Source organism: Apis laboriosa, unplaced genomic scaffold (assembly GCF_014066325.1).
Source record: "Apis laboriosa isolate Shangri-la unplaced genomic scaffold, ASM1406632v1 scaffold68_cov148, whole genome shotgun sequence".
Taxonomy (NCBI): Eukaryota; Metazoa; Arthropoda; class Insecta; order Hymenoptera; family Apidae; genus Apis; species Apis laboriosa.
In genome coordinates this window covers 2,135,901-2,163,844 of record NW_025224135.1, presented here as the reverse complement: position 1 = coordinate 2,163,844, position 27,944 = coordinate 2,135,901, and the positions used below count along the sequence as shown (strand labels likewise).

The window sequence follows — 27,944 nt, the reverse complement described above, 5'->3', positions numbered from 1 at the left end:
TTTTATTATAAATCTTCAAAAGTTTATTTAAAACTATTAAAAATAGCACAATCTCTAAGAACTATTTAAAATTATTACACTTTCAATAGTATAAAACATAGAAGATTAATTATACTTAGAAAAATATCCAAAAATATTCTAGGTTATACGCTATATTTATAAACCACCTATTCGTCGATCACATGACATTCCACGAACAATTCGATACGTTATACCGGTACTCTATTCGCATACTTATTTATATATTTCAACTTTCACTGATAACGAGAGCAACATTCCAGAAGCGACGTCTTCTGAATATTTAAAGGGTATACAGATATTTCAGACTGGAACTTCCAGTCTGTGTCGCGTATCCAGCCGGTTACACGCACATGATCCTGCAGGACGAATGTGCAATTCAACGATTTTCTTTTTTCTCATGGTGGAAGGTTTGCCGCTGACATGCACAATTTTAACGACTCTTTTTGACACAAGCACGCTCTCTGCGAATAATTAGGAGAACAGTGGTTACCGACAGTGTTAAAACATAAACGAAGAAGAAAGAGATCTGAATCGTAATAGGATATTGTTCTGTCCAGGTGCAGTAAGTTTTTATTCCTTTCTCTTTTATCTTTTCTCTCGTTGTATTTTCATATGCTAATTCGAGTTTACGGTGAAATAAAGGAATAATTGAGGATTTTGTGGTATGAAAAAAGAACAGACTTTTGAAAGTTTTTATAGTATTGTTAATGTATATATGTAAGTAATATATCGAAAAGAATATTCTATTTTATATATGTCATGTTTAGATTTCGATAAAAGATAAGAAGTAAATAAATTTTGGATATTATATGAAATAAAAATGTAAATTTGGATCTTTTTTTAAATAGAAAATGAAATTTTTTATTAATTAACAATAATAATCATATCATAAATAAATAATAAATCAATGAAAATTATAATTTAATTATAATATATTAATTAATATATAATATATCTATAAATATATTTTTATCATTAATTTTTAATATTAGAAATTATTAGAGAAATTTTCTAATTTCATAATTTAAAGTGTATTTCACTAAAATAATCGTCGTAAATTTAGAAATGTAACGATTATCTATAGAATATAAGAGTATATATAATAGGATAGATACAATTACGAAGTTCCTAACAATATCGTTAAGCTATCAATAACACTATTTGAAGCAAAATAAAGCTCGACAAATAACAGTCTATTGACAATGACAAGCTCATTCTTGTTTGAAGTTGATATTAGCAAACAAAATGTCGATAATCAATTTATACAATCACGATATCTATTACGTTATGGTATGCAAAATGGTTCGCAATCTTCAATTTTTTAAATAAATTTTCTCTTATATAAATACTTTTCATCACAAGCTATTTTATAACAATTTCATTTAATTTTAATTTTAATTTGTCATATGATTAATTTTAACATGCATTATTTATTTTTCTTATTAATTCTCAATATCAAAATATATTTCTATATATACTATTAATATTTCACATTTAATTTAAAAATAAAATAAATTAAGTTATACAATTATATAATTATATAATACAATTAAAAAAATATATTATACAATATATATATTTAGTTAATCATAATAAATTCGTTTTCCAAGAAACTAATATCACATTATAGAATTCTCTAAAAAATTTTGTAAGTAAAATGTTTCACACAAAATTTTAAAAAAATTAAATAAACTGATAACTTAAGAATAATTTTCAATATCTTTCACTATCATCAACGGTATAAGAGAGAAAGATATATTTCTTATTTATATCGAGATACATCTCTCTATGCATTATACACATATATTATGCTTGGCAGTTCAGTTTGCACACCATGAGTCTATTGGAGCAAAGTGCAATATTCCAGCACGTATCCGTTAACCTGGTTTCGGTGTCATCAATGTCATCAATGTGACAACTAGGCCGCCGCCAGCTCGAGTTCCGTTCATTATCATCAGTTTAAATATCATACAGCTTTACATGTACCCACTTCTCCTCAATTTATCACGAGGATTTATTCAATTGTTCAGAGGAAATAATTTCGAATTAGATCAAATATCGAACATTTTAAATTTCAAAATGAATAAATTCAAGTTGATTATAGTTTAGGAATTTTCATTTGAAAATAAATTTGTAAATATCTATATTTTGAAAATATAATTGTATAATTTATTTAAAATAGAAAAGATAAAAAATCCATTAAATCGATCCAATAAAGAAAAATAAATTATTTTTAATATTAGGATTAAATATATAAATATATAAATTATTTTAAAATAAAATAACAATTTTCAATGATCATAGATTTATATCATCTTTCTGTATTCTCTTTTTGATATTGATCAAGATCTTTGGAAGTACCAATAAAAATAATCTTTATTCTTTTATTCATTGTCCTCACAGATTCATCTTTTCACAAACTTTTCTCTCATTAATATATCTTCTATTATAATCAATCTAAGAAAAAGAGGTGAAATATCGAATATACATAATGAAATTTACTTTTCTGCTCGTTCATAATCTTATTGTTTCAATTCAATTTAACCTAACTTTCCATCTTATATCCAATTCGTTTTCTTTTTCGTTCAATAATAAAATACACCACATGTATATATTATTGTTTGCAACAATTACAATTATTCTTCGAAAAACCGTGATTATTCTGGAGATTATTGATGTTCGTTAAGCATTTGAAATGACTTCATTTCGATCTTATTGAATTCAGCTTTACTCGAATCGAGCGAAAACGATGGAATAAAGTCTACACTCTGTGCTCGATCGATTGTCACGCCACTTTCTCACAAGACGTGAATTCTCAGCATTGAAATTCGTCTGATAGGTTGGGTCTTTGAACCAGTGATGATTGTTCTGAATAATACTTGTTTCTTTCTGGATCAATCCAACGAAAAGATCGCATTGTTGCAAGCGGAAAAGAATAATTAGAGAAGTATTGTAGTGATAGATCGATGTTGAGGAAGTTTATCATGTTATTCTTCTGTAAGATTGGTATATATTTTATGAATTTGAATTTCGTTAGAAAACAGAGAATACTATGAATACTATATAAATCTATTGTAATTTCATCAAATATTCGCAGTATTGAAAATTCATTTTACAAATAAGGAATCATAATTAATTCGTTAAAAAAATAACTTATTAAAAATTTCAAATAAAGTTACTTTTACTAATTGCTTATTAAAATACTTGAATAACATTTATATAATAACATCATAGTTATTCTAGTTGATTTATTCTTTGTGTAATCTTATATCTTTATATAACTTCGATTGTTTAGCAATTACAATTATTGAATAATAAATGATTGAATTTATTAATTAAAGTTTTTAAGTGAATTGCATATTTTTAAAGGATTAAGTTTATCAATATTGATCGTCCGAACTTTAGTATCTATGTATCTGTGCAAAAACTTAATAAGCATGTTCAATATCTAAAACTTTTAAAAGTTCTGCATTAAAAGTTCTTTATTAAATGAATATTATCGGATTTATCATGAAACTTAATGAAATTATAATAAGAAAAAAGAATTTTAAATATATGGTTTGTTATGTAATGTAAGTTCTTTATTCTTTACGTAATACGAGAATCAAGTTGTAATGATCAATTCGACATTAACAAAAATAAAATTGTGCATTTCTAAATCAAAACATTCATTGAATAATCTAAAAAAGAATATATTTCATTGTTTTTTTTTTAATTGCGTTTTTTTTCTCTACTTGTCCATCATTAACAATATCTAAATACTTATTACAATTTCTGAATGTATAAGTTGCAAAGTAGTCAAAATGAATGACACATTCCATTCTATAATCATTTATATCAATAATTCTACATTTATCCTTTATTACTCCATACTTATTTTATTACTCTTCAGTTTATTTTATCTTATTTTGCTTTCCTTTGCTTTATTCTATATTACCATGCTTTTCTCTATTCTACAATACTTCATAATTCTCTTTCAGATGTTTAGATTACATCTCATTTGCATTCTTCATCACACGATAGACTTGAAGATACGATAATCTCAAATAAGGTAATACAATGTGACCAAAGATGGCCTAGCTAATTTCATTTCTCATCAACTGCAATTTCTACTATGCATTTACCTACTTTCGAACGTCATTTTCTCAAAGTATGCGATAAACAAACATCACCTCGAGCGTGCAAGCAACATATCATTTCGACGAATTTCCATCAATCTATCCTTATCACGAATAATAAATGAACGTGCAGAAAACATGTAAAACATTAACCGTAAACGTATCGATTGTACACAGGAATGAGGAAATACGAAATCTGAAAATATACAAATCCTATTTGACGGTAAAATTAATAAAAATTTAAGAGTTAATATTTGAGAGTGAAAATTTTCAAGATTGCTTTCAATATACAGTGGCTCGTGAAAATATTCGAATATTATAAGGAAATTCACTTAATTCGAAAATTTTAATTTTTAATACAATTTTGTACGTATGTATAAATGATAGATCCAAATTTTTTTAGGAAATTTTTTTCAGGGAGTGAAATCAAAGTTGTCAATTTTTTTTACTAAAAGAAAATACACTAAATTCTGAACATTTTAAAATTTAAAATTTTATCATATTATTCAATATTATTATTCAATATATGTAAAGTTATATTTAAACGAATAAAAATTCTTAGAAACTTTGAGCATTGATTTCACCTTTTAAAAATGACATATTTCAATAAAAAGAAATTACTTATTATTGTGTTAATCATAAAATTTTGTTAAAAATAATTAAAATTCCATTAAAAATCATTAAAATTTCATTAAAAAATAAAAAAATGAATGTTTTCATTGAAATAGAATCATATACTCTCTAGAAATTCTTGGATATTGAATTGTTTCTAATATATATTGAAAAATGTCTATACAATGTTATTCACTTTCCAAATATATTCCTATTTTCATTTTTAAGGCTTTATAAGACGTTGCTTGTTCGAATGTATAACTTAACCTTACTCGAGGTCATCGATTTTTCGAAATATTTTTTTTATATTGAAAATCGAGAAAAGAAAGTATATTTGGAAAGTGAATAACATTGTATAGACATTTTTCAATATAAATTAGAAATGTCAATTATTTCTTTTCTCAATTTTTAATATAAAAAAAAATATTTCGAAAAATCGATAAGTAAGGTTAAGTTATACATTCGAACAAGCCTTATAAAGCCTTAAAAATGAAAACAGGAACAATTTTTCATTTTATTTCAATCTATTCGAGAAAAGCTGTGCAACAACGATTCAAAACCACCAAAATTACCAAACAATAGTTCCATCACGTAAAATTACGATCGGTAATGGACTAGAAGCGATCTCGTTGAATCGGAAACCGGTTCCAGACTTCGTGTCAGGATCTGGGGGAAATGTCGACGACGCGCAAGGGACTCGTGATCGATTACCCAGACTGCCTCTTTCCATGGCACTTTTTCGCGAAAGTGAAATTTATCCGCGAGCAAAGACAGGTTTCCTCGTTCGTCTCCACGCGTCGATTTCACGCCTCTTCTCTGTAAACGTATATTCGAGGGGAAAATAAAAAGAGGGAGATATTGAATTTTTATATTTTTCTTTGAGTTAAAATACACGAGATTCTAATAAAAAAATATTTTAGGAGAAGTTAAATTGAATTTTGCAATTTCGAAAAAATTTTCGACGAACAGTAATGAAATTTATGATAAAAGTAGTTGGAATATTTTATGCAGTTAAGAGTAAGAATGTTATATTAATTCCAAATTTTTTCGTAATATATGTTTGTTTCCTGTTAAATTCCTGTTAAAATGAAAATTTAGTTGTGTATAAAATAGAAGAATATATCATATCTCTATATTAATTATTAATATGAATAATTAATTAGTTTTTGAAAGATTGATAGAATAAGATGAAAATTTATCTATTAAAGAAAATTGAAATAACTATTATAGTTATGACTATGACTTTTAAAAATTTAGTCATCTATATTATAATTAAAAGTCTGTAAATATTCTAAATTCGTTTAAATTCTAAAAATTTCAATTTCCTTTTTTATTATTCTCTAGTATAAGTTTCTAAGAATACAAATATACATTCCAGAATGAAATCAATAATAAATCAAATAATATCAAATATTTAATAATTCGTTAAAATAAGTAAGAAATATCGAATCTGCAATGAATTTGCAATAATGATTATCATAAAAGAAAATAATGTTCTTAATCTGTCAATTAAGTATTTATTCTTAACCTATATACAACAGCGGAAATCCGCAATAACGTAATTTGCATAATAAGCATCAGAAAAAACGAGAATGGATTGCGATCGGTTTTTCAATTATTGCATCGCTCGATAAATCTGAAAATAAATTAATTCAATGGATTTTCAAACTATTGGATGTTTTAATTGAATCGAATGGGATAAATGAAAAGTGTGTAATTAATGATCAGTGAATCTTTTTTAATTGATAACTTTCTACGAGAATAATAAGAAAATAATATCAAAAATCTTTAATCTGAGATCGAATTGGTTAATTACAGGAGATTGTATCCGAGATTAAGATCTTTTTAATTATATCTCAAAATAAATCTGTTATTTTCTCAATAGAAAAACTTTTAATAAGAGAAAATTTTATCGCATTATTTAAGCAACAAAAGTTTCACTTTGTAACACTTATTTTTATGCTTTTATTTTTTTTTTATTCTAGTTTTTATTTTCTTCCTAAAAATAGAAATATTATTTTAATTCCAATAATTTCATCTTTAGTAGTATATTTAAATATCCAAATATACTAGATCCAATATTAAAATAAATTTTAATAATACGTCGAAAAAAATCATTAAAACAACATTCTTACCTATCAGTCAATGCACCTTAAACGAATAGTTTTACGTATTCGCGAATGATCGCCCACGCGCTTCACCGTTGTAACCTCGACTTCCGATCGGTGTTCGATGCAGCGCACGGCGCCGCTATTGACACCAATTTTCCTATCGATCGGTAAATCAGGTCATTGTCTTTATCAGCATGGAATATCAATGTGGCCGCGCGTGTTGCATGCGGTTTGTCCCATTCTAGCCAGACCGGTACAGACTGATCACGAAGCTGGAATATTGTGGTGGAACGTCCGCAAGGAAATTGAATTAAACATGGGTCACACCTGCGTCACGTAAGGTCGATCGTTTCTCTCACTGCTGTTTCACTTGAGCGGATCAAGTTTCCAAGGTCATGTGAAAGTGCTGTCCGTTGATCGATATTGTCGAACGATTAATAGGAAATGCGATTGGTCGTTATCCTAACGCGGATTTTAATCTTTTTTAATTTTTTTTTGCATTCGTTATTTTAATATTTTAGTTTTTTCGAAATTAATAGAGCATTATAAAGTAATTTCTATGTGGATTTTACATTGTTACGATTTTTCTAATACTATTGGTAAAAATTTATTAAGACATAGATAGTATTTTATTAAAATTGAGATTATTAATCAAAAATTAGTTTCAATTTGTTTTTAATTAATTTGTTATACTTTTTGATATTATAATATTATATGATATATTATTAATTATTCTATTAATCTAAATATATAAATTTATCTCGAAAAAGTAATAAGTGAAGTATCTAATAAATGGATTTTTTAAGCAGAGAAAAATGTTTATTAATCATTCATTTCTTAAGTTTATTTTTCAATAGTTTGTTTATAACTTTACAAACAATTTTTTTTGATCCATTCTTGATCCGTTCTTAATTAACTTTTTTATATTTTTCTTAAAGAAATTCTTAAGAAATTTTTTATGGATTATAAAATTCATTATTAGAAAATTGAAATATAAAATTTTTATAAAAATATATTTTCTATATTTTCTGATTTATTTCTTTTCACTTTAAATATTTGATGAAGATAATTTTGAATAAAAACTATCTTTTTTATAAAAATTTTATATAATATTCACAATTCACTATCTAAAAATTTAAGGAACGAATTCTTTCAGCCAAATTAAAAGACAAAATTTAATAATAACATTTCTTCAATATATACATCATGCTTCCTTGATCAAATTAACAATCCAAGAAAGAATATATATATTTAAAAAAATCTCTTTCTCTGTACAAATTTTCCTTCATTTCATTCACAGTAAGATCCAGATCAGGATTGTTTTTTTAACGAAACAAAAAAAATCGGAGCAGTACTTTGCCGCGTGGTTTACCACGGATTCAAGCGCTCGTTAACTCAGCACCCCGCCGCGATTTCCGCTGGCGCTCGAGGATCATTCCACTTGATTATATCGGCGCAATACGCCTACGCGCATCGCTATTCCTTTGTAATTAACCTTATCGTCGATCGTGTGGTTAATTATTAATAGCATTCCACTTGAGCCTGGCTTTATCTTAACCTCCGACCGAGGATCGTTTTATTCGAATTCTGTTTTTTTTTTTTTAATTTATCGTGTAATTGATCAAAAAAAGGAACCAATTAGCCACAAGATAGGTCAATTGATAGATGATTGATAAATTGGAAAATGGAAAGTGAAAGAAATTTTTAAATTTTCGACTTATTATGGATTATGTGATTGTAATTTTTTTTATATTTGAAAAATATTTATGTAAATATTATTTCTGTAAAAATGCTGGAAAATGGAAAAAATGATAGATTTCTAATTTTATTAATCAATGAATTGGAATATTTCTTAATAATTTTTTTTTATATGTGAAATTTTATTTTAATATTGAAAAATATTTAGTAAATATCGAGTGATAGATATTTTAAACCATAAATAAATTGACTTGGAATATAATCTTAGTAACTTTTTCATGTAACTAATATTTTTTTCTACATATGAAATTACCTTCTATAATATCAAAAACTAATTAGTAATAAGTAAATTAAGAAAAGTATCAAATCATAAAATTAAATATTATCTAATTTGAAAATTTAATTTAATTAATGCGATAAACAATGATAAGTAAAAAAAATGTGTTCCGTTTCCGGTCGCGACGGAAATCGTTGAAACATAACACGTACGTAGACATGCAACACTTTCATTGATGTTGAGGTCGAACGTGACTTGGATTTCATTTTTTTGAGACGGAATAGCTGTCGAAGATTGCATCAAATATTTTAACATCGAGTGTTTCATATTGTTAATCAATATCGATATTTTACGAAACCATTTTACAAAAAAAAAAAAAAATTAATCGCAAGAATTTATGAAATATAGTATTTTATATTATAAAATCTGGAACAATGTTTCACGTAACAATTCAATTAATTATCCGGTGATTAATTTCGATGTAGATTCGAAGAAGAATGAAGATGCAACGCGAATCATAAATTGCATCTAGTATATAAATTGCATCAGAAACTTGATCGCGTCGTACGCGAAGAAAAACTTTTAACGATAACACTGTTAATTGTTTCTGCCAGATAGCGATACTTTCTCTCGACAGATTTCTCAGGGAAAACAAAAAAAAGCTTCTTTCTTTTCTCTTTTTTTAACGCGCGTCAGCGGAGCGCATAGACATTGTGCTTAACTGATGCTCTCTATGTATTATTTATGAAAAATTGAAAGAGTTGTTTTTGCATAGAAACTTATGACACCATTTCGAATGTTGATTTTTCTGATCGAAATGAAAATACGAATTTGAATTATTTCGAATTTTTTCGAAAAAAATATATAAATAAATAAATTTAATTTGTGTATGTGAATTATTAATTATTTGCATAGAAATTTATATTTATTTTGATGGTGAAAGAATAAAAAAGAATAAAAATTAAGTTAATGAAATGAAATTAATTAATTGAGAAAAAATAAAAAGTTAAAGAATCAATAAAAATTTCAAGATACATATGAGGATGGAATCGATTCTGGCACGCTTGTTTCCGCTTGTCCGCTTATTAAGTTCACAAGATCTCACTGGGAATGGGACCTTAACAAGTAGATTTTGTGGAAGTAAAATGTCCATTATATTGTAAATTTAAATTTAAAATTATATATATATATATATATTATATACATTGATTATTGTAATAATCATATTATAAAAATCATGTATAATATAGTTTCATAGTTTTATTATTAGAAATATGGAAAAAAGATATATAAAAAAATGTAATTATCATTTACTAAGTAGATATTTATGAGTATTTATAAATATTACATAAAATTGTAATATTTTATCTATTTCTTTCTCCATTAAGAATTCTCTAGATCTAGAATAATTCTTATATTTTCGATATTAACGATATTCTCACTTAAATGTTATTTGTAGATAAAATGTACAACATTGTTATTAAATTAGAATTAATAATTTTTGCATTAATTATAGATAATATTAAATGTACATATAACTTTTCCATGCGTATCGAATGAATTTCTGATGAGATAAATGAATTCTTAGTATAATTTAAATCTGGTAAATAATTGTTTGCTATTCAAAAATTAATTAAGACTAATAAGAATATAAATCTTTAGTTAATAATATTTTGACGTATTAAATCAGGGAAAGTTGCATACGTATCAGTAAAAGAAATTTGAATTTTTGATGCAAAATATTTGAAATATTTTAGCCTATATTAATTATTTAAAAACTGCGAATAAATAACAAAGAAAAATCATCTAAATTTAAAAAATTCAAAAATAAGTAATAATAAAATTTCTCTTTTCGAGGAAAAAATAGAATCGAACTCTCATTTTTTATCCACACCATTCCACCATTCCATCCATACGTCTGCAATGTCCACAAATTATTAATCACTCATGAAATTTCTAATTTTCAATTTATACTTACGCGAGAGGAAATTTTCCATCGAAGTTTCTATCTAAAATCGAATTCTATCTCTCGATAAATGTCAGGGAAAGGAACATCGACAAAAGAGTACAAAAGAATACCATTGGGACAACGAGTCAGGTTGCTGGGTTCACTCATGAAACCCGGTCACGTAGCCAGTGCATTCTCCTCTTTTGTTCCGGCAACTTTTCTCGTACACATCAGCTATTTTCTCTCACGATGTTATCCAACGCCGGCTGACCTACCGCCACCCTCCTCCTTCCACCCTCCTCTACCAACCTCTCTCCTAACCCTTTTCGCCGACCCATGCCGCACGTGCCGCACCTCAAGTGTCTACAACCGGATCTTATGTAACCGATTGCTTGCGTAACGCTGTCATTACGCTTTTACAGTAATTCGCCGCTTCTTGCATTCTAAGGACTAAATAGAATTGCAGGAACAATTCGTGCTCTTATCTTAGATTTGTTGACCGACTTCTATACACCTGATCGTGTACGTGATGTGGTTAAAAGAGATAATGCTCAAGTTTGATCATAAAAATGAAGGAATGATTGTGAATAGTGATGATTTTATGGTTAAGAGATTTTGAGGTTAGAAAATTTCGTGTTTAAAGGTGTTCGAAGAATGTTCGTATTTTGTGTTCGTACTTGTCGATTTGATCTTGTACGTGATATGGTTAAAAAGAGATAATGTTTGAATTTGATTGTAAAAGCGGAGAAATGATTGTAAATAATGAAGATTTTGTGTTTGAAAATGTTTGAAAGATACTTCTATTTTGTGGTATGATTAAATTTGTGAATTTATTGAATAAATTAGTAATTTGAAATTTTTGTCTTATATTATTCATATAAAAGTTTCTTTATATCATCTATTATCTTAACATTATTTTATCTTAATTATATCTTATTTAAAAAGTTTATTTTGAAGGCGTAATTGTAAATATTTCTTCATGTGAATTTTATTTACTTATATTTTTGTAGACTATAGAATGATCGTAAAACAAATTTAATGTTTTGAAATTATTTAAAAAAAAGTGAAATTCAAACATGTATTATCCATATCAAAAATATTAAAAGCGATATAAAAAGAATAATTAAGTATTACCACGTACGTATTTATCATCGTGGCTTGAACAATTAAACAGAAAAACAAACGAATGCGCGCCTAATTAAAACGTTGAACTCGATAAGCGTGTTAATTAAGAAACAATTAATTAGTAACATTCCCGCGTTTGTCTGCGAAACGACGTGCCTTTTTACTTCATGTGCGGAGGCCATTCATTCGACTCGAGTCACGTGCCACGCGTTACCAATTCCTTCTTTTCATTTCCATTTTATTTACACTCTGTTTACTACTACTTTACATAGTTAACTTTAAAAAAACATTTTTGCAAAAATTGTTAAAACGAGTCTCCAATTGCATTGCTAATAAATACTTTGTGTATGTATGAAAGGTTATGTTAATATAATATATCCAATAAGAAGAATGAAAGATCTTTGGATTAATGATTTAAACTTTAAATAATAATAAATTTTATTATTTTATTTTTAGGAATATTATTTTAAGATTAGATATCGAATGTTTTAGATATAGTAGATATTCATGATTAAATTTCACTATTCTTATGTACATTGAATGAAAAACAAGAATTCTTGAATAAAATGATTTGAAATTATATGTTTTTTTTTCTTCTTATATTTTTATAATAGATTCTACTTTTTAATCATCACTCTTTCGAGTGAAATATTTATGAATATGCACAAGCAGAGATACATCAAGAGTGAATGAAATTCACATTAATCCTTTATCAATGAAGAAGAAATGTGAATGTTACTACTATCCTAAAAAATGTTATGCTTCGTTACGGTGATATTCGCGAATAATATTATTAAAAATGTAAATACTGAATTCTGAGAGTATAAGATAAATTGGAAGAATTCGAGGTTGAAAAAATCTCGGATACTTTAGAGTATATACTCGAGAATATTGCTCGAGATCCTGAGCTTTGTCTTCGAACTTCGGTCTTTCTCGAAGTTTTCCGATTTGTCTCGAAGTTAACCGATTCTATACGAAGTTTTCCGATTTATACCGAAGTTTGAACTCTCGAGTGAAGAAGAAGAACTCTTGCAAATTTCTAGTCATTGCTTTCGTTTGAAAAGTTTTCGTTTTTCGATTTATTCAAAGTTTGGATTTTCGAGTCCTACAATTCTATTCTCTCGAATTTTAATCAAGGCGAACACAACGAATAGAATTATCTTAAAGTATTTGGATTTCGTAAGAATAAATTATGTGAATCGATATAACCTCGATGCAACTGTCTAATCTGAATCTTCATACATTTTGATCGATATCTTGTTTTTGCTTATTATTAGAAATATTTGAATAAAATTGCGACGTTAATCGGAGAAAGTCTGCGAGTTGGTTGAAGATTCCAGAAAAATCTTCGATATTCACGGTATTCACGAATACTCTCGTTGATTGACCCACATCTAGCCTCACTGATAAATTTCAAAACAACTTTAGATGTATCTAATTGATTCGCCTCAGGAACGAAACGACTATTCCGGTTGATCTGAGTATATATTTGAAAGAAATAATAGTTCACCATTTAAAGAATTGTGGATCTCCTTGAGAACTTAGTTAAAAAACGATACTCAATCAATTTATTGGTTGGGTCGATTGTATTATCCTGTTATTTCGCAATCATCATAATTAAGTTTTCAATTAAACTCGTTACTGTATATTTTATAAAGTGTAGTGCAAAGTAAGTGATCCGCGAATGTTTTCGAGAAAAATCAAAGATTTGTACAAGTGTAAATTAAAAATGAATGAAAGTGTCGAATATCAAAGTGATAAACGTGGAAATTGAATATCTTTGATAATATATGTTATACACACGTGAAACGTTTAGAAAATGAAACGTATCTTCAAATATCATTCGCTATAAATCAATTTATAGAAATATTCGAATACTCATCAGAGTTCTCAAAGATTTTTTTATATATTTACCAATATTCTACACGACCAATGAACACGTTGAGGCAAGTATACATTCAGTTCGTGCCATAATTCAAAGCACTAATTCTCGGTGCAAATTGTAATCTTTACGCGGATCGACAAGTTGCGCGACCTTTTCATAAGGATTCCAGCGTTACCTCGAAGAAGACCTTTTCTCAATCGCACGTTTTCTCAGTTCTAACATCGATTCGTACCGTTGCATCACCTGCATTAAGGCGGGTGTTAATGTCGTAACGATATAGATAGAATTAGAATCCTTCGTGGTAACCGGAGCTGTTTTGTATCTCTCGATAGCTGGCTATGTTGTTGAAACTATTCGTAACCGTTCGTGGACAATAAGTCGTAGACGATACGTGTTTCGTAATTGCGAAAAATGATGAAATGCGATCGCGATTGATATACATATCCGCTTAAACACTTTGGCGCCTAGAGCGAATTAAGAATATTACAATTGTGGTCACCTTTGGTGAAATCGATTCGTTCTACGTACATTTATATCGTAATATGTAACTGATTCTCAGTAGTTTTGATTTGATTGTTAATGATTTTTTTAGATCATTGAATTTAATAATGATTTTTTATTTATAAATTTTTTTATAAATTGATTCTCAATCATTTTTAAATTTAACATAAAATATAATTTTTAAAATAATTTAATTTTTAATAATTATTATTTGTTGTTTTTAATTAAGTATTTTGAAATATAATTTAAGATTTTTTAATACTTATATTAAAAAATTTGTAAAAAGTTATTCTCTTTAATGAATTTTAATGAAAATTTTTTTATTAATTTTTTTTATTTTTTATTAAATTCAAAATTATTATTCCGTAATTTTAATGAAATGTTCCGCGAGTTTTGAAAGGAATTAACTTAATTATGAAGACTGTAATTCTATTAATTACAGGTTATGAGTCGTGTAGTATTACGTAAAAAGATAAGACTTGATGGATGAGTAAACTCTTCGTTTGTTAATTATCATTTATCATTGAATCTATATGCGAATGCAAACAATTTTTTATGTTTTCTAAATTCTTACTTTTATTTTAATTTCTATTTCATGAAAAGTATTACGGTAATGTTAATTCATCAAAAAGATCGATGAAACGAAATTCAGGAGGCTTAATAGTAAACAAGATTACATTTCTCATGACAGATGGCAGTTTTAACTGGACAAACGAACATTTATCCTAATTCTTGATTGTTATCTGCAAATAAACCCATTTTGGAAATTTAAGCCATTATTGGAATCGACATTGCTGAAAATGAATGGATGCAGGTCGAACAATCGAACAGCTGTGTTGTAAATACAAAGTAGATTATTCTGAAGAGAGCCTACGGCGAATCGAGCTCGACCATTTTCAATTAACCTTCGATGTATGGTTCAGAAAATCTCATTTAATTAGCGATTGGGATTAGCTGTAATTGCGACGGGCATTTAATCGATTACGAGGTTATGAAAGGTCATGTTGAAAGAACAGCGTTGAAGATGTTATATCAGAGAATATAATGGACGAAGAAAAATGTTCGTAATTAATTTTATATGTTTTTAACAAAAGAGATATGGTAAATGTAAATTTGATTTTTGATTTATTTATTTAATTATTTGTTGGAATTTTTATTTTATAATTCTAAATATACACATACAAAATAATTAAAAATATTAATCTTTATAATACTAAGATTATAGTCTGATATTAAATACCGAACATATAAATATTGGAACTGCATTCCAATATTTTTTTTTATTATAATTGTTATTTAATTTATATGTAACATAAATATATAAGAGAATAAATAAATATATTACAGATATAAATTTGAAAGAAATAAGGAATTAAATATTTTATTTATTTTATGTATATATATTACATTATATGCAAATTTCGTGACTTTCTTTTTCCATTTTATTTATTTAAAAAAAACAGATAATTATTAAATTTTTTACATTATTATTTTCGAAATTATAATAAAAATACAATGTTCAAGATACACCTGTATCTTATTTGACATAATAATAAAAATTTAAAAAATTTCAACAACATTTAATATACTAATATTTACTAACATACATAATTAGGAAATCTTAAAATTAAAAACAACATAATTAAAAATCAATAAAAATATAAAAATCAATCGAAACACAATATAATCTACCTTTCAAATATTTCTACTACTAATTAACATTTACTCACAAATAATTACAGGCAAGCATGCTCGTGCCCTATAACCTGATGAGAACAGATTTAACCTTATCTTTAAACCCTTTGATAACGAGAATACAATTTCAATTAGTAACATATCTACGTTTCCATCCTGTTTCTATCCAAAAGGGAATTTCACCATGAAAACAGCTCAGTTGGTGAGAGTTGATCACGTATTGGGGCAAAAAGTTACTGATTACCTCATCGACTCGAATATGGAGTGGCTAAAAATAGGAAATTGATGGTTAAGTACATCGAGTTGGAAAATTAGGATCTCGAAGAAAAGTTGACTTCTACGATTTTAACAATACTTGTTTCTTTTAGAGAAACGTGATTAGATCTAACCTATACCTAATACCATTAATGGATGCAATGAATGAGGAAAAAAGGAAGAAAATGATTCGAACGTGAAAGTAAAATGGCGGATCGAAATAAAATGGTGATCGATATTTCGTTCAAATTAAGTAATTTCTTTTCATTAATTCGATTGATACCAATGTGCATATTAATATTCTTATTTCAATGTCAAAGATTTTTTTCACATCAATGATATCACATTCACAGATAATTCTAGATCTCGAATAAATTATTTTTTCTCTGATATCGATCAATCGAATTCGATTTATTTATCTCAATGTAGATATTCAGTGAGATAGATGGAGCCTCTCTCGAAGGGAATTTCCGTGTCGAAAAAGGTCCAAACGTGTAACGATCAATTTCACGGTGGGTCAACCTGTTTGAAACTCGATCAGTGCGACGATAATGCGATTTATTCCGGATGCTTGTGAACTTTCAGCGAACTGTTGCTTCTTCGAGATGTGGAAGAAGCACATAGATGTGGTTTCACGCCTGTGATTGTGGTTTGAGAAGAAAAGATAGAGTAATAGTTCAAGACTTGATTCGAGTTTCATTGAAAGTAATTGATGGATTTTTTTATATAATTTTATATACCATTAATTCTTCATGCAAAATGTACTTTATATTTAAAATATATGATTGTGATATTTGATAGATAAAAATTCCAAATTTAATTTATTTTTGCAAATTTAATTTTGATCGATAAAAACTCGCAATCTAGTGATCACGTTAGAATTGAAACATTTTTGTATCTTTTTTTGATTATTTGTCATACTACAGTATTAGGAATAATTAAATTTGTTAATTTATATAATTCTTAAAACAAATTAGTGATTTTTTAAGATAATGTATAAGATAATATAATTAATTATCTTAACAAATTTTAATTATTACTTCGCATAAAATTCTCGTGAATTTAATTTCAAATAGAATAATTGAAATTTTTTTTAATTCGTTAAACAGAAAGAAATTTTAAGACAATTCGAAACACTCTGAATTCCACAATTCATGTAAACATCAAAAAACGTTCTCTCTCCATTCCCATCAATGCATCATCAAGAAAAACTCGAACACCACGTGTACAAATTAACTTGTTACAGAGCCATCCTCTTCTTCTACCCTCTTCTCAACAGTCTATCATTCAGCGTATCCTTTGGAACTCAAGAAGCACATAGTCTCTTCATCTGGGTGGTCAAGTTTTTCTACTTCCCTTGCACTTCAGAAAAGCTAAGCAATACTTGAAACCTGCTTGATGAATAGGTTTCACATGATCGTGATGAATTTTATTATATATATCCATTATACGAGTTTAATGAAACTACTATTATTATGTGGATGAATTTATGGATACATTTTGATGATTTTTGGAGTATGTTATAGAGAAAATTTTTGCTACTATTGTATTAAAGTTTGTATGCGAAATCACTATACTTTTTATAGTATTATAATTTATATATATATTTAATATATTAAATTATATTTATATTATATTTAATATATATTTAATATTTTTTGATTCAGACTTGAACATTCCGTGGATTTTTCATAGAATTAAAGAAATATCCGTGGAATATAAAGATAAGATAAAGATAAAATATAATATAATAAAGATATAAGATAAAATATAATACTCTTGTACGAATGAAATTAGTGACAATTACAATGATAATGATTCAAATATAAGAAATATTTTGGATGTTGGTCGTCAAGTTTGTAATAAAATCACTGTGATGTAATATAACCGTTTATGTATATAAAAAGAAATTCAAAGAAGTTTCAAAATTTACATATATATAACATATTTTAAAATCATCAAAATTATACATTAATAAATTGATCGAGTTGTGAAAAGGATGTAATTCAAGAGAAAGAAAAGAGAAGACACTTGCACAACATAACAAAAAATATAAGAATAGGTAGAGGAAGGTAGATAGAAATCTTAAAATTAACAAAATTTTAATTCATAGAAAACAATCATCTGAAGAATTTGATAAAGCAAATTTATTTCCACGTGAAAGGGATATAAAGAAAATAAAAAACACTTGCTTTAACAACACAAGGAATCAAGAAACTTATGCTCTAAAGGTAACTCATAGCAGAAAACAATCATCATTTTAAGAATCCTATTTATTTTTTATATACGTTCCATTATACATATTTGATAAAATAAATATTTTCATGTAATAAAGGAAGAAAACAGAAAACACTTGCATGCACTTTAAGAATACGAGGAATCGAGAAATCTATGTCTTAAAGGTAACTCATAGCAAAAAACGATCACTATTTTAAAAATTCTATTCATTTTTTATATATATTCCATCAAATTTGATAAAGTCAATGTTTTCATGTGATAAGGAAGAGAACAGAAGACACTTGCACGACGCCCTAAGAATATGAATCAAGAAACCTATGCCCTAAAGGTAACGAAGTCCCTAAGTGACAGCGGAAGCGAGGATTTTAAGTGCGGAGCCGAAACACATATTTCTGGACGCCGTCTATATTTACACTTGGTGTGCACCTATGCGCAGGAGAGGCGCTGAGCGATTTACGCGTCTGGAACTCCCGGCATTCCGCGCCATTTTCTTTGTGTCCCGTCAATTCTCTCTGGAAGCCAGATACCAGTTTCGAATTCCGTTTATACGTTTATCCTCTCTCTTAACTGACTTGCCAATTCACGGTTAAACCATACACGATTTAGATTGTCCGCCAAACTTGTCTGTGGGCAAGTCTGCCATGGATTTAGATGTTTGGACGAGTTTGAGATGGAACTGCAATGTTATTTTAGCTTGAGCATTGGAGATTGGTGAATGTAGAGATTGCAGGAAAGATTGTTGAGATTTGCGAATGATGTATTGCACAAGGAGAATGGGTTAGAGAATCGAATATGGATTGGATTCGAATCTTAATTTTTCGAAACGAGTTTTTCGAGATCATAGATATTCGAGTCGATTTAAATATGATAAATTTTTAAAAAAATCTTGCTTTTATAAGTTTGCATCTATGTCTATCTTTTTATCGCTTTCACATAAATTTTATTAATTTGTTACCGATGTTCTATTACTCAAAACTTTTAAAATTATCTTCTAATTAATTTTATTTCGAATTTTGCGTCATATGAATGAATTTGAAACAATTTAAACTTATCATTATTTATTCGAATTATTCTCTGTGAAATATACGATACGCTTTGAAATAAGTTTCTTCAATTATAAAGAACATCTAAACCGCACATGAATGCTCATAAATAAATATTTTCAATATTCTATAATTTTATTGGTGAATCATGATATCGATGATCAATGCATCATTCTAGCAATGATTATTATTAGCTGCGAAAAGATATCTTAAACAGGATGACAGACAAGCCATATTATATGTGGTCAACTTCAATCTGCGTTTCTAACCGCGTTACATCATACAGGTTCGTCACTAGATCACCTCTAACGACGACCTAACGACCGGATACGTCGTTTTCAGATTAGAATTCGACTGATCGAGGATGAAGATAAGTGAAATCATTATTGATAGTTATCAGGTGACAAGATTAGAGTGAGATAATTCTAGAAGTTTCTGACAAAATATTATCACATATGAATCATATTTTAAAAGAATAATGAGATATAACATATCTGTGATTAATATTATAATATTATAATAGCTTTGAATTCATTTTCATTAAGAGAATAATTTTCATAAAGGAAAAATATAATAATCTTATTAAAAGTACTTAACAAATAATTTTTTTATGAATATATAAAAATATTGAAATATTAGTAATATTATAACATCAAATATTTAAAATATAAAATTTTTATTCAAAATATAAACTATTTTATTTCATAATTAATATCATGGATATATTCTATAATTAATATCTTTGAATCTATTTATTTATCTAAACAAAATAACTTAAGTGAAGAAAATAGAATAATTCTCATAAAAAGAGAATAATTCTTAATAAGATCTTTTGAATAAATTAAAAATTTAGTTGATATTTATGATCTCTAACCTTATTGCTATTGATGATAGTAGGTACATTAAACGAATGCTTGATCAAATGTGAATACCCCCATATGATGGAAAATACCTACATATTTCAATTTTCGCGGAAAAAAAATAGACAAATGAAGAGAGATTAATTACTATATCTTTTCATTTACATAAGAGGATAATATAGAAGAAAAACAAGATATTGTGTTTAGCTCGTCAATTGTTCTCGTTTTGATTCCAATAGTGATAGCTCTTCTTTATAGTTAGGTTAGGTTAGAAAAGTCTGTTGTGGATTTTCGACGGTAAGATCATTGTTTCGAAAGTTGGAGTTGCCAAGTGACCTGGAAACAGGCCGCGGGTAGTAAAGTGATTTCGTGAAATATTGGAACATGTTTGAGATCAGTGAACGAACAAGAGGAACCATGAATCGAAATCGTTGGCTTGAATCGTCGATTCTTTAGTCGATTGGAACATTTTTTCTTTTTTCTCTCTGGTTGGGCAATGGACGTGACATATTGTGATTGGAATAGGATTTGAAACGTTATTCATAATTTTCAAGATGAGATGGAATTGAAGTTATAATTAGTGAATCAGTGTCTGTTTGACAGATAAATAAAAATATTTTATTACCATTAATTTATATATTTTACATTTATTTTATATTTATTAATTTTAATATTTATTTCAATAATTCGAAGTTCATTTCATTCAAATATTTCATTATTTCGAAGTTTTTTATTCAAATATTTAATATCATTAATAACCTAATCTAATGTAACTCAATATATCAATATCATAATTCACTATTTCACTGTCTCATAATAAAAATTTCACTACATTTCAAAATCCTTATATTAAATATTTATGTATACAAAATAATTGGTTGCAAAATCAATCTTAATAGTTTCATTTAATACTTGTTACACGTAATGGATAATTAAGCAGTATCGTTATTCGACCTTCGAGAATTCGATTCTTGTTCGAAACATAAATCTCTATGTCGTTTTGCCGGACAATGTTGCACCGGCTCTGATTAACTGCACGTTAATCATTTCTGGATGAACCGTTGAGATACGCTATTTATGGCATCTTTACACTAAGAGTCGTTACACAAGTATAGAAAGGGAAAATTGTTGGTCGATATTCAAATATGCGAATCAAAAGTTAAATATGATTCCAGAGTTTTTATTTTCTTGACACATACGATTATAAATATTTGAATAAGCTGGTAGCTGATTTTTGTGTTATATACGACACAATATTAATTATAATTCTTTTGAATTTTTCGCGATTATATCTGGAATTACATTTTTAAATATTTTTTGCATGATTTATAACTGTAATAATATTAAATAATATTATTTTTAACTCTTTATTTATCGTACATTATACATGTCCATAAACCTTGAAATTATCTGTTACTTTATTATGCAGATAACATGGCGGACTGCCAGCTTGCGAATATTTCGCAAGCTTTGCTAATTGCTTTAATAACGATCCGCGCAAACATAAAACGTTACAGTTTCCATCGCATGCACTTTGCCTCTTATAAAGAGAAGCTAGAAATTTCTATCAGAAGCTAAAAACTGATTTATATTGTTGATTTCTTTCGTATTTTAATATACCTTCATTAAACTTTATAAAATACATGACAGAGACATAAATTAAGGATTCATTAATTCGAATGGAAATGACGTTAAGTAAAATTTACAGACGAGAAAAGAGATATTTAAAGAATTTTGAATTTGTTAGAAGTAACTTATTAAAAAGATAAGAGAAAATAAAGAAATTCAATTTAAATTGGATTTTAATTTTTCATTATTATTGACATTCTACTTTCTATCAAATTACTAATTCTTTTCTATTCTTCTAATTATTAATTAATCTTTCTTTATTCTTCTCTGTTTTCAAACACTTTTACATTATTAATCATTAATATTTTTCTATTCTTTATCAAACACTTCTGTCTCAATAATTATTGATATTTTCTCTATCAAACACTTCAATATTACAAATTTCTCTATTCTATCACTAATTATTATTAATCTTCTTCTTATCGCCATTAAACTTTCATCTCCATTATTATCAATATTTTTTCTCTTAATCATTCTTATTCATTGATCAACAATCGTCTAAAAATAACTGTCCCCTTACAAAACAAAGGAAAAAAAGAAAAACTAGCAAAGAATAACATCACATAACCACACACTTTCGATTGATACTCTCCATCCGCCACCTGTGTGCACGTGTGTACACAAAGGGGCGCGCAGTGGCGCTGGCGCACGTCTACAATCATATGAAACCTGCGCGCCACGAGGCAACATCGCCAGTGCCATTCGTCGCCGCAGTGCGATACGGTCGATAGAAGAAAGACGACAGTTAAGAGTGATTTCAGCTGCCGCAGCATCGCCATTCCATAATTTTCCCTTGAATCGACACTCGACACGCGTATCCCACCCCTTTTCGAGGGTGTCCACGCTTCATTTCGCTTCGGGATGCCGTACGTGCGGCATCATGATGCGGCTACGATTCGATAAGAGTTTTACGAATGTGGCGAGGTAAACTGGTGTTTTTCGGGGGTTAATGTGTAAAGGGACAGCTGGTTTTAAATGACGGAATGATTGGAATGTTTTTGAGCTTTTATTTATTTTCGTGATCGAGACAATGGTTTTTAAAAATATTTATTTTTCATTTTTAATTTTCGAAATTAGGAAATTATGGATATTGAAATTTAAATAATTGATGATGTTTGATAATAATTGAATTGTGAGAATTTATTTTAATATTTATAAAAATAGTATTATAGATTAAGAATTTGAGGCAATTATTTTTAAAATTATTTTTTCTTTTTTGATTTTTTTTTGGAAAGAATTATGTAAAATATTTTTTTTTTAATTTCTTTTTGAAAGGAAATAACCATGAATGTTAAAATTTAAACAATAAAATTATATTATAATTATATTAATAGATGTTGATTTGAATATCTTTTTTTTTAGAAATATTCTAGATATAGATAGTACAGTACAGTTTAAAAAATTCAATATTTTTTTATTTTACTTTATTTTCTAAAAATGAATATTGAAAAAATTTTTTTTTATCATACTGATATTTTTTTTCATATTTAAATGTTTTTCTGTTTAACATATAAAAACACATTATCTTATCTCATTAATTTTAATCTTCCTGTCTTCAATGTTCATTTAATCCATCGTTAAATTCTGCAAATATCTCAATACTTATCTGTTTCATTAATTAAAAACAAAACTTTGTCGAACATAACCAATATCAATAAAAATCTAAAATAAAAAATATCAATAGTTACAAACATCCGATCGTTTCGTCGGATAACATCCAGAAGTTATCACGATCACGAGGGCGCCGGAAGTAGAGAGGAGGGAAGAGGAAGCGTGCCGATTCCGCGTTTCAAGAACGTATTCGTGTGCCACGAGTGAACTAAAACTGTTTCGTTCGGCCTCGTGGTCGAGCCGTGACATTGGACTTTCTTGGAATCTGTTTACACGCGTGTCACCGCAAAAATCGTGGAATCCTCGACCTTTGTGCTCCTGTCTATCGATCACTGTCGGTGGATCGCAACTGTGAATTATACAACTGACTGAGGATTTAATTCGATTCGTAACAATCGATGAATCAATTGCATTGCATTGATTGTGATCAGTGGATTGGTTTTAAATTGAGTTAAGAACGATTTTTTTTTTATTATAATTGTGATGATACAGTTATGTATTAATTGAACTTATTGCCTGTAATTAATTAGGAGTTGAGAAAAGTGATTAATTATTCCGAATTATAATTTTTATAATTTTATATATTATAATTTATAATTTTCAATTATAATTTTCCATTTATTAGTGAAGTTTTGTGAAAATTTGAGAAATTAATTATCACGAGTAATCAAGTGTTAGCATGACAAAATTCTCGAAGTGATTATTTCTCGTCTGCTGTATCGTTTATTATTAATCGATACTTCTTGCAATTCTCGAAGGATCTTCAATCTAAAAATAGAATTATTTTTATATAAAATTTAAACTCTTTGAAAAATTATTTATTAGTGAACTTTTAGTGTAAAAATTATATACGTGGTTAAAAAGCATCTTCCTTAATGTATATGACTATATCCCACAAATTCATTTAAATCATTGCAATCGTCAACGTAAAAAACAGGGTTTCTCTCAAAAAACTATTTACCAATGAACTTCCAGGGAAAAAATCCCAGAAAATCACAATCATATACATGACCAAGAAAAACTTTCATAACCTCAACGTAACTATACATCTGTTATCTCTTCCATCCTATTAATCGATCCATATTGTTATTCTCAAAGGATCTATATTCTCAATAATAAGTTTTCTCTTAAAAAAAAATTCAAAAGATTATCCAGTGAAGATCCAGTGAAAAATTCGAAAAGAAATAAGAAGAAATAATCGTGAGAAACAAGAGAATCTTCTCCTTCAATATGGCTACTTCTCATTCAAATTATCTCTTCCATTCTGTTAACCGATCCACGTCACGATTTTAGACGATTCGTCTGCTGAGAGTGGGCGTTCTGGCGCCAGAGGGTTGCTAATCGATTCCAGCCTCCTCTCAAAGATGTTTCTAACGTTTCGAGTTTTTACGTGATAGTCACGTGGTAATCGTGGAGGGTCCGTGGTCGATCGAAAAGGGGACGCAAGCATTGCAAGCCAAGGGGACTTTTCCCACTGGCTCTCAACACTGTAGCAGAAAATCGATCCGACGTGGCAGCCACCCTATTGCAACCACCCATCACAGTGCAATGACCTCGAAACCAGGAAGGTCCTACAGCGTGAGGTAAGAAGGAATCATTATAGAGGAAATAATAAAAATTTCGTATTTTTTTTTGGAGAGAAAAAAATTAGAATAATATGGTGCTAATTGAAAGTGAAAATTATTGTAGAGTAATTAATGCTGAAAAATATTCTTGATAATAATTCTCGAAAATATTCTTATCTTAAAGAAGAAAGGAATATAGATAGATAATTTTTTTTCGTTGTAGAATTGTTTCTATATCGAAAATGAAAATTATTATCACTCTCAATTCTGTGTCATACGATAAAATATTCTTGGTAGCAACTCTCAAGAGTGAGAGAAATTATTTGTCATCAATACTGTATAAGATAAATTATTAATGGACGATCATTCTCAATGCTACGTTTACACGTGAAAAATATTTTCGATATAAACTCTCAAATATTTATACATTGAGAAAAAGAACATAAAAAAAATAATTAATTCTCAAAAATTATTCTTTTATATGATTAATAAATACTTTTCGTTAATATTGAAAATTATTCTCAAACAATCATTCTACATACTATACCTATTTCTGAAAAATATTCTCTCGAGACTATCCGCGCCCTAAAAGAAGGAAGGAAGGAAGACGGAGGTAGAGAAAATAGCCGTGTGACTCCCTTTCGTACGTCTCGACGTCTACGACTTTCGTCTCGACGTTTTTCTCTATTTCACTTCCGGTCGCCGGATTTTAAAGCTGATTCTAAAGTTGAACGCGGCTTTAAGGGCCTCGTGTATACACTCGATCGGTCTGGCGCACGAATACCAAGCTTGGAATTTTACGATCGCGTTTGTAGAGAAACTATCGCTCCATTTTCCACGTTCCTATCGTTCTGACATTTCGTTTCCTTCGTTCCTTTTTCGAACGTCCGTTTACGTTACACACGTTATATTTTCTCGTTTTGCCTTTCTTCTTCTATGTCGTTCTTGTTTACTGATCGTCCAGGCTCGTAAGGGATGAGGAATAGTTAGTTGGTAAATTCACGGCCGTGACACACGATCTTGAAACGGACCATGCTTCCGTGCGAAATGAAATGGTGGAGTGGCTGTTAAATTAAGAGTGAGGTTAAGATTTTCTAAATGATGTAGGAACTATGTATGTATGGGATTATGTATGTATATATATATTGAATTTGTTTTTTTTTCTGTTAATATTAATACATTATTTATTGTTTAATTATTTATTATCAATTTATTATTATATTTTATTTTTAATATCGAAATATATACATATTTTTGTTAATATTAATAAAAATTATTATATTAAATTGTAGTAATTGTAAATAATTAAATAACATGATTTTCGATAGTACAATAGGGAAGAGTACAATAATGTTTTATTGTTATAAGGATTATATAGGATTCTTATATATAATTCTTAATATTTTCTATATAATATTTTTTTATATTAAATTATTTAAAAATTGAATATAACATTTTTTTTCTTATTTTCTTATTTTTATAGATTATGTTTTGAAAATTAGCTAGAAAAATACGAAATATCCTAAAATCCTGAAATAAAATATTATGTAATAGAATATTTATTATGTTCATTTAATTTTCATTTTCTAGAATACATTAAAATGCATAATATATCATTAATATATTATGTTTATTATTTCGCAGAATATTAAATAAAAATGATAAAGAATATAAGAAATGTTAGACATTCGGATAAACACACAATTCGAGAAGTGTCACCTATTTTTCAAGACTTGTTTTGATGAATAAGACTTCGAAGACTTTTTTCAACGTTTTTAAAGAGCACGCATGAAACATGTTGATTGTATATCTATTTTTTTCTCCTTTTGAAGAAACCAAAGTACTCTCAAGCTCATTGTGCCCCGTGTTCTTTACGTACGAATGCCTTCTATTCTTCTCTCGACGTCCATTGTCTGATTTTTCTTCAAAATAAAAAGCGCTATTCAAATCGCGAGGAATAAAAATTACAGAGAAAAAAACTTAACAACGTTGTAATATTTTATCACGGTCAAAACAATTTTCCCTGTTTCTTCGAATTAATTTTTCGACGAGTAATGAAGATCGATTAATTTTAATGACATACCATCAAGACACGTATCTAATAATCATAATTTCACATTGCAAAGCTGAAGGTAGAAGAGAGTGATGTTAAAAATGATTAATCGATTATTACTTTCGTATCCTTTCTAGCCTAATCAATTCGTGAAATCGTAAAAAATTTCACTACATCTTTATTAAAGATATATATACAAAGTTTGTTTTAATTCCAACTTCTAATAATGCTTATGTAAATACATTAAAATAGATATGCATTTCAAATTAATAATTTTTTACTTTCTTGAGAAAATATCAAAAAGTCAATATTTGATGAAGAAAAAAATTAAAATAAAAAATTATTAAAAAAAATTATAAGAATCAAAATGATTATTCGAATATCCATTTGTCTACACAATGATTAAAGAAAATATATTATATTATACTTGAAAAATTCTATTTTTTTAATTTTTTTATAAGTATAATTCAAATATTCATTTCTATTTCGTATTTATTATTTTTTATATTATTGAGAAAATATAAGATTGTTCTGCATTTCTATTGTTTTATTTTTTGATCCTTTTGCGTAATGTCAAGAAAGAAATTATTAAAAAAAATATTTGTTAAATCATTAATAAGAAAATTATTAAAGAAAGTACAAATATAGTTACTATTTACAAGGATTAAAGTAAAATGTATTACGTCACAGCATTCATTT

The 27,944-nt window shown here is 27.6% G+C and overlaps 1 protein-coding gene across 4 annotated transcripts in view; it reads left to right on the top strand.

The window, feature by feature from the left end:
* The window catches only part of LOC122718806, a 69,839-nt gene that overhangs the window by 3,215 nt on the left and 38,680 nt on the right, over positions 1 to 27,944 (top strand). Inside the window, exons 1-2 of one of the 4 annotated variants that reach the window (XM_043944148.1) lie at positions 22,723 to 22,940; positions 23,738 to 25,210. The exons of 1 other annotated variant lie outside the window; for it this stretch is intronic. In XM_043944148.1, coding sequence (XP_043800083.1) covers positions 25,176 to 25,210 — 35 coding nt within the window. In that variant the 5' untranslated portion in view covers positions 22,723 to 22,940; positions 23,738 to 25,175. Of the gene's footprint in view, positions 1 to 22,722; positions 22,941 to 23,557; positions 25,211 to 27,944 lie in introns of those variants that run through there. 2 more of the 4 variants (XM_043944146.1, XM_043944147.1) reach the window with 2 other exon arrangements.